We start from the raw sequence: 8,953 nt of genomic DNA, 5'->3' as shown, positions 1-8,953 counted from the left end.
CGCATCTGACAAAGGACAATAAAAATGAAATGATAGGGGGACCCAAAGCATCCCTGAAGAGAGACCAGATCTGGCAGCCGGGATTAAACACCTCTTTGGATTTACTGGATCCAAAAATTCTTCCTGAACAATAAAACACACAAAAGATGACATCCAGCTGGCTGTAAAATAACAAGCTGCTTTGGTTGGCTCTGGATTGTCATGATTTACGTTTGCTTTATCTCAACAGACATTTTTGTGACCATACTTGTCACAGTGCTCTTTAATGCTTTGAGGTATCTGCCATTAAGTTTGCTAAGAGTGTGGCTTTTTATGAGACTCCACGCTGCCCATAAAACATGGTATACAGTATGTAGTGCTACTGGTATGGTGGTCATCGTTAGTATGTAGTATTTGACCGTATAAGTGATTCTGCTACGAGATAACCGGAAACCAGCTACATGAACAATGTAAGCAGCTTCTGCTCTATTGGACCAGGGCATTATGGGCTACAGTATGCGAGGGCGACAAGCCAATTGCATTCTAGAAAGTTTTGTAGAAGCAGCTAACCATCTCGGCGCTTCTTGCCAACTACAAATTGTGCAACTGTTTGCATACTCCATATTTGTCAATATCTGTGTGTACCAGTAGTCTAGTATTGTTGTGTAAAAGACCCTAAAAGTTCCTTTAAAGATATCAGATATTTTGAAAACTGAGGCACAAAACTGAGGCACAGAGTGGTAAAAAAAAGAATCGCTTTGGTTATTGCACCAAGTACAGACTGTCATATGTGCTTATGTGTGGGATTTATGTTCCTCTGGGATTCTTATTTATGTACATATTTTGAAAGGTCACTTGTTGCTTTATTTCATCTTTTAAGACAGTTTTTTCTTTTCACAGAAATGGTAACTTATCTTCCATCACATAAAGCTGCTATTCAACAGCTAGACGTGTGAACGTCTCGTCTTCATGTACACTGAAAAACTATACAGTACCTGCTTCAGCTGCAGTAAGGTATTGTTCAAAGGCCTTTGAATGACAAATGATTTTCAATCTGTTCTTACAAAGGAAAGACAATATATTCAGCCAATGTTTGGCTTAAACTCTAAGCTGAGCTATTTCAGTCAGGCAGGTCAAACCTGTTAGATATTATTTTTCTGTCTATAAGGCATTTAAATTTATGTCGGCAAACATGAGTGACAGAAAGGGGTCACGTCTAGCTAGCAGCAGACAAACAAGAGCACAGACGTGATTGTGTAATGAGAAAATGAGGGCGCTCTCTTTACTTGGCTATTCACCCTCGTTTGAACCCATCACTGGCTGAAAACATTGTCTTCTTTTGGTGGACTGGCGTCTCAGCTCGAATATCCTCCCACATGCAAAGGGCAACAACCTGTGTGCGAACCGTTTCCATCAAACAATATCACAACAAAAAGTGATTATATTTTATTTTATTTAGGAATAGACGGACAAAAACATGGAAAAACACAAGAAAACAAAAAAGAAATGATTCTTTAGTAATATTTAGATAAACATCTGAATCAGGAAGATGCTTTCACATTTGTTTTTGTTCAAGTCAGTGAACTAAAGATAGCCCTGTACGCTTAATTTATACTCTTTATGCTTGTGCAGAGTCTGTGCCACTTGTGAGTTTTTATTCTTGTATTGCTGTGTCTGCATTAGTCTTCAATGAACGATGTGGCTAAAGATGTTTGTACCCTTACAGCTCATTGAAAAAATACCTTATTTCCCCTGAAAATGGATTGAAATAAAAGCAGTTGTACAGTATATAATTGCATACCTGTAGCAGGGTGATAGAAATAAACAACAGAGCACGATGAGAAACGATTCTTCATTTATTTTACAAGGATATTCTAAAGGATATGGAAATTCTAAATAAAAGACAGTTTTAAGATAAGCCATTCATTGCATGATCAAAGAGAAACAAAAACAAGCAAACAAATTGTTATTTTGCTGTTATATATCTAAATTGTAAAAGGCTTCTAAAAAAGTGACGATTTATAATTCAGTGCTGTCGTTTTAAAAGATGGGCTCCCTGTGCGTACGTGAATGTTAAAGCGTGCTTCATCTTACACAGTTTCCTACCAGACAATTATTGAGTGTTGACATATTGTTGAATCTGAATGTCACACCAGTCGGTGCAGCAAGTGAAAACTAAAAGTGGGTCACCGCCTGCAGTCACGCTCTTGACTTCATTACTCCCTTTGAAACGTGGGCACTGGCTTATAGGAGCTTGGGTTTGGCCTTAGCAAAAGTACAAATACAGCGCAATAACAACAGCCACCAGTGCTACCATTATTAACCATGATCTTTCCCAGTGTTGGAATAAACACTGGTAATAAACGATGAGTCCACGATCGCACCTGCATCAGATCCCACATTAAATGGAATGAAGGCAAAGCTGACATGACAGTGTTGTCAATCCTGGGAACTGAACATCCACTTCACAGTAATGCATCATAATCCAGCATGGTGCTCAACGCGGAACTGAAATTCTTTGCGAAGGTATCAATCTTTTTAAATGCAATAATAATAATTACATCCTGTAATGCCTGGACAGACATCCTGATTCTTTTCCACGTCAATACAAAGGATTACTCTCAGTACCAGCAGACGTGGAAGAAGCTGCTTGTGGATGCCACTGGGTGCGGATGCTTTTGTATGAGTCAATAAAGCCCACCGCCGCCCTGCAGTCACTGGTCTGGTGTGCTCTGTACCGGTGGGAATGGCTGTGAATTGGACGGTACCAGAGGAGAGGAAGGGGTACCATTTCAGAAGAGATGAAGTTCTGCAAATGAGCATGGCTGGTCTGGCTATGTTCCTCAGATACCTCTATTTATACTATTTCTGATTTACTGCTCTTTGTTGTTAAATAAGGAGAAGCAATACATTCATTCTTGATAACAACTGGCACCTGATCAACACCTAGAAATTGATGAGTCTGATCTTAAACTGATCTCTTACACAATATTCTGTAGTTTTTGGAGAGATGTGCTTCCACTAGCACAGCCCTCACAGTGGTGCAAAACTGAGACACCTTATTATTTCTAGAATGATAGATTTGAAGAAAAAAAACAAAACAAAAAACAAACATCTTGTTTTGGACGGCTCTTCACTTACCCCATGGCCAGCAGGGGGCAGGACTTGCAACTGTCGTAAGCAAAGTCAACTTCCAGTTCTGCTTCCCAACTGGCAGGAATCACAGTATCCTTAATCTACAAAGCACATGTCCAGCTCATTTCCAGTATCAAGCCAGTTCAAAAGCTCAGTCATCTGGTATGGGGGAATTACAGTTCCCATGGTAGATATAAACAGGCCCATCGCAGCGATAGTACAACTGAAACACATCTCCATATCCGTGGTCTCTCCACCAGGTGCACAGCTGCCGGTTCCAGCCACAGGCCAGGGAGTAAAAGAGTTCAGGGTGCTCCATGCCGATCATGGTGAAGAAGTCCTGGTCACCCAGGTGGCCTCTGAAGCGATACTGGTCTGCTAGTTTGGCCACGTTGTTGGGCTGCAGCAACTGGTTGTAGAGAGCCGAGGCCCTCATGGCGCTGAGGTCCAATAACATCACGCCACTGTTGAAGCCTGGGAGGCCGTCAGGAGGAGGGTCCCCTACTCTGGTCTCAGGGTTCTCCTTACGATACTGCCAAAACGTGTGTCTGAGGGACAAGAGGTGTTAATACAAGTTAGTAAGTATACAGAAAAACTATCCACTATTGTTTGTTTATTATCAGACCTTGGAGCAGGTGAACTAGCACAGCAACTGGTGACTCTTTCCTCACCTTAATTATTCCAGTTCATTTCAAATCCTCTAAATAAGCCTAATAATTAGATTACCAGGACATCATGGGGCCACATCAGCATTCACAGTCGACAAACCAACCACTGAAATCCATGTTTTAGGACTGTGATGGGAGGCTTAACTGCATTTATATGTTTGATGTCTGTCAAATGATAAATATTAAAGGGGACCTCTTATGAAAAACATGTTTTTTCTTGCTTTAACATATATAAAGTGATCTCCCCTCAGCCTGCCAACTCAGAGAAGGAGGAAAGCAACCAAATTCTGCAGTGTCTGTACAGCCGCCCGGATGAGCCATCCAGTGTCATGTGACTTCTACGAGCCGTTCAGATTCTGCTCCTGTCGCGACTCACGACAGGAGCAGAGATCGACATCGGACACTCTCTGTCCATCTCCCTCCAGCCAGCTGCCACTTTATTGAGGTTTTTGTAGTGAAATGAGGAGGCATCATAGAGATAACTTCTCATTTCAACTAACTGGATCAGCCGTTCCTCATCCACGACCGTTTCCTACAGCGCTTTCAACCGGCTTTCAACGCGAGCGACAGGAAGAAAATAGAAGCCTGCATCCGACAAATGTTCAGCTCAAAACGGCTGCGTCGCTGCGGCCAGTTAGGACAGTCCAATAGAAAATAAAGCAATGGAATTGATTTTGTCGCTGCCGCTCAGTTGCATCGCATGCATGACACAGTGTAAAGGCTGATTTATGGTTCCGCGTTACACCAAAGCAGAGCCTATGGAGTAGGGTATGCCGTAGGCTACGGCGTAGGGTTTGCATCGATTTAACGCAGAACCATAATTCAGGCTTAACTCCGCCGGCCGGACTTCTGCCATTTTTTCCGTAATGGTGTATCGCGTCATTCAGGCAGCCAATCAGCACAGAGCCTCATTATCATAGCCTCCCCGCCCACTCAGAATCCTGCATAGATAATGAGGTTAGAAACGGTAAAGATGAAGACATGGCCCAGAGGAGAAAAAACAATCAAAAGCTTGTTTTTAAGACATTCAAAGGCCTGTTTAAAATACACATTAAATGCCATAATAGGTCCCCTTTAAAAACACCAATTTCTTTATTGTGAACTTATTTCATGATACGTATCTTTGGGCTGTTGTATTTTCAGAAAAGTGAGGGGTATCTGAGTTTTAGTCCATATTTGCTGAATAAACACCACCATGTCCAAGAGCAGGAAGAGAGTTGGTCCAGGAGTCTCAGAGTACTGCATGTTGGCGTGCCAGAGGCCCTGTGCCAACTCAGCCCCCCGCTCTGCCAACATACCTAGTCCAAAGCAGCTTACCGGGACGTGCAGGCAACAAACACTGGTATTCACAACTAGATGAACTAAAACTAACACACCCACTCCCAAACACACGTTCATAATAACATTTTTCTATTCTGCTGGAAGTCTGAATTCCCCGGCTGCACATTAAGCGTAACACTGCAGGCCCTGTGAGCTGCAGGGTCAAGGACAAAGAGCAAACTGGCCAACTGTAGAATCAGCAATAATGTTGTCAGATGAATGCCAAGCAACATGTTTGCACATCATCTAAATATACTCCGTTATGGCAGCTGTGAACACCACGACCCAGCAATGAAATGTTGTATTCTGATGTTAAAAATATATATATACATATTTGGGTCTGATGTCATTTAACCTCAGTTAACACTATGAGTGCTTGCTGACTGAAAAATAAAAACTAATATTTAAAAAGGGAAATTGGTGTATTTTTGAATTACTAGTAAATGAACAAAGATAAACAAATAAAGAAACGGGTAGGGAATGCATTCAACCCTGAAGGAGTCCCTTCCTCTGTCATGGAGAGTCAAAGTAAATGATGATAGCAGCGTGTAAGAATGACATTCTGTTCTGATCCTCAGCACAGCAGAGCTGGAGAAACATCTGACTGAAGATGCTTGGTTGTTTCGTCAATTTGTTGTGGTGAGAGTGTGTGGTGTTATTATGTGCAGGGAGACAGCCAAGACAGAAACACATACACTCACACACCCCTCCACACACACACTCACACACCCCTCCATCCACACACACACACACACACACACACACACACCAGAGACTCTCAGAATAAAGCTGCTAACTGTGCATGCACTGATACAGTAGCTACATTCATATACTTCTTCTGAATGTTAAACATGCTGCAGGACTTCCCCTTGGTCTCAGAGAAGAGAAGGCTCTGACACATCAGCTCACAGCAAATAAACTCAGATGCATAAAGTGGAGCACTGTTATAGACAAGCAAAATGCGGCTAATTGCGTGTCCCTGTATCCATTGCGCAATAACTGTAGAACAATGGACTGCAAATACGATGACATAAAAGGAATTAACTTAATCTATAAAAAGGCCTGTGTGAAACAGGGGTGTTTCTAAACAGAAGCCACGTGTGGGCAAAACCAAGTTATTTATATCATCTTGCAGGCAGAACAGATGTGACAAAATATGATGCATGAGGAAAAAAAAATGTTAATGTTTACATTCTATGTTTGTGTTGTGGTGGTGTGTACTTGAAGATATTTATGAAGAACATCATTTTCAATTGAGTGCTTGTGCTATTTTTTCCCTTTTTGGGGGTGGAGTGGTTCAGTTTGAGAGAGTACAAAATGCTCTAATCCACACACTGACTAACAGCTGGTCTAAATATGTTCTATTACAACTGTACTGTACCCTTACTCGTACGCTCGGTAGCACACATATAAGTACAGGCCAAAGAAACTGAGACTGCTTGGCCAAGCTTAAGAAAACCTACCATACATAAAATAGTAATGGACAAATGGGTTAAAAATACATGTGCAGAGCAGCTTCAGGGCAGGCCCTTTTGAAACTACACATAAAATCCCTCTTGACCTGTGCTCTCAACTCATTCTTTGGTGCAGCTAATACGTGTGAGAAAACTGTTTCTAACTAAATTAGCTTTGCATTGCACAGTAAACATCTCTGTCATTCTGTGCAGTTTGATCCAATCTAATGGGAGAAGCAGATTCTCTTGAAAATTACTGACCTATATTCAGCAGCTGTCCCCGTGGCTCTATACAGTCTGTTGGGACTGGTAGCTGGGGACTTGTGGCCCTTGGGGAGCGTTTATCATTTCAAAGATGTACACTAGGTCTACGTGCCCGAAGGCACATCTTGGGTGAGAGGGGTCAGGACTTGAACACTTGTGCTGGATTTTCCACAGTGCTTTTTTCAGCACAAAAAATGACTGTTTGGAACAACTTGCATGTACCGTACTTCAGAGCCTTGACAGCCTTTATATACACACAGGCTATGACCAGAAGTGACAGATTTGTGCGGGACGAGATCTGCAGTTTCTGTTTAGTGGTCCAAAAATTTACTCCGAATTTCTTCTGAAAGAAATATTAAGCCTCAACATCTTGAGTCAATCACCCTGTAGCCTATATGTCAGCATTAGCAGGTGGGAATCAAGATTGCTCCATTTCTGCTACGCTCCTATTGGGTTTGGTAACATTTTGCATTCATAATGTTTGATGCAATTCATATATCTTGTAACACTGCGAGTCATGACAGCAACAAGTGTTGAAAGTATATAGACTCTTCAGAAAGTAGATAATAGAAAGAAAAAAAATAACTGTTGTAATTTAGAGCTGTTTTAATGACATATCATATTAGCATTGTTAAGGTTAGAGCTGATCAATATTGCTTTTGAAAAGAATGTCGACTGTTAAACTTCCTTCCACCTCTTAGTTTTTGAGACAGGCTATGCAGAACATGTTATCTATAATAAATAATACTGTATTATTACTTCGTCAATAGTGTATTTACAAAACTAATAGACTGATATGTTTTCACAACTATAACTCAGGCATTGGGTCCTTGTTTGCACTGAGCATGCAGACTGTGCATGCACCAGAATCAGTTTTCCCATTTAGGAAAAAACACGAGGAACAAAAGAACAGCATATCAGCAGAATCCCAGTTTGTATTCTTGGAAACCAAACAGGAAGTTTGATGTCCCTCCCAGCTGAGATGCAAGTGGAGGAGAGAGGCACAGATACAGAGGTGTCAGGCTGTAAACAATGCAAGATGCCCTCCCTTTGTGAGTGTGATTTTAAAATCATCAATAGTCGTGTTACATCAGCTTTTATCAACATTTTAAAAAGGAGAAAAGATATTTTTCAGTTACTGAAAAAGACTGATGTGAAATGTTGGCTGTTTTAACAACTAAAGTTGATGCTGCTCATTTACTAAATGTTTTCTCCATTCTCGCCTTGGCACAGAGATGTTGCTCAGCCCCTCGTGATGAACATCTGCTGGAGGTATTCATCGATTACATTCAAAACATGTGGCAAAGAGTCCATGCGAAATCTAGCATCAAATCTTGTTAACTGTAACATCCTGAACATCTGAACAGCTTTTCTCCCTGTGAAACATGGTGGTGGGAGTATAGCGCTGTGGGGCCATTTTTGCCACAAGGACCCCTGTTTGGGTGCACGGAGTCATGAAAATAGATGTTAATGTTGATATTCCGAAGAATAATATGAAGAAATATGCTGCTGGTCTAGATTCAGGGCAACACAGGGTCTTCCAACAACATCTAAATTTGTCCCAAGCATCTAGCAGAATACCAAAATAAAGGTCCTGGAATGTCTCTTTCAGAGTTATTGAGGAATCTGTGGAGGCAACTGAAGGATCATCTGGATGATGTGGGACAATCTTCCAAAAAAGAAAGGGGGGGGGGGTTCAAAAGAAATCATTTAGGTTTATGCAAGACAGGTAAAGCCAGTGATACAGAAAGCCCTTCTGTTTCTATTAACAGTAACTTTTTCTGACATATTCAAACCAGACAGTCAAACTATGCAAAATAATAACAGAACAATGCTGCTATTTTTCCAGTTCACATTTGCTCTCAGTTCCAGTTGTTGCTTCCAACTTTTCAAATAAAATGTTTCTCTGACTTGTGAAAGAATGGAAGCTTTTCGCAGGTGGCACGGACTTTCTGTGCAGCGCATCTCATCCAAACGTTTGCTTCACTTTGTTCAGGACAAGCAACAAGCTGCTCTCTAGCAGCCGTGCGGAACACTGTTACTCACGGGGGGAAGTCTGTTTGCGGGGTACAAATGAAATGTCTCAGCTTTTTTAAACACAGAATGGACTGGATGCACAAACAAGAGAATATC

General features: G+C 41.4%; 1 protein-coding gene across 1 annotated transcript in view; it reads right to left on the bottom strand.

The window, feature by feature from the left end:
- Window positions 1–1,449: 1,449 nt before the first annotated feature.
- Window positions 1,450–8,953, bottom strand: part of xxylt1 (xyloside xylosyltransferase 1) — a 28,655-nt gene continuing 21,151 nt past the window's right edge. Inside the window, exon 5 of the mRNA XM_061737162.1 lies at window positions 1,450–3,662. Within this exon, the coding sequence (XP_061593146.1) occupies window positions 3,266–3,662 (397 nt within the window). The 3' untranslated portion in view covers window positions 1,450–3,265. The remainder of the gene's footprint in view (window positions 3,663–8,953) is intronic.

The sequence above is a fragment of the Cololabis saira genome, chromosome 13, assembly GCF_033807715.1.
Source record: "Cololabis saira isolate AMF1-May2022 chromosome 13, fColSai1.1, whole genome shotgun sequence".
In the NCBI taxonomy this organism is placed as follows: domain Eukaryota; kingdom Metazoa; phylum Chordata; class Actinopteri; order Beloniformes; family Belonidae; genus Cololabis; species Cololabis saira.
Note: the sequence above shows the minus strand (reverse complement) of the source record. Positions and strands in the feature narration are given on the sequence as shown.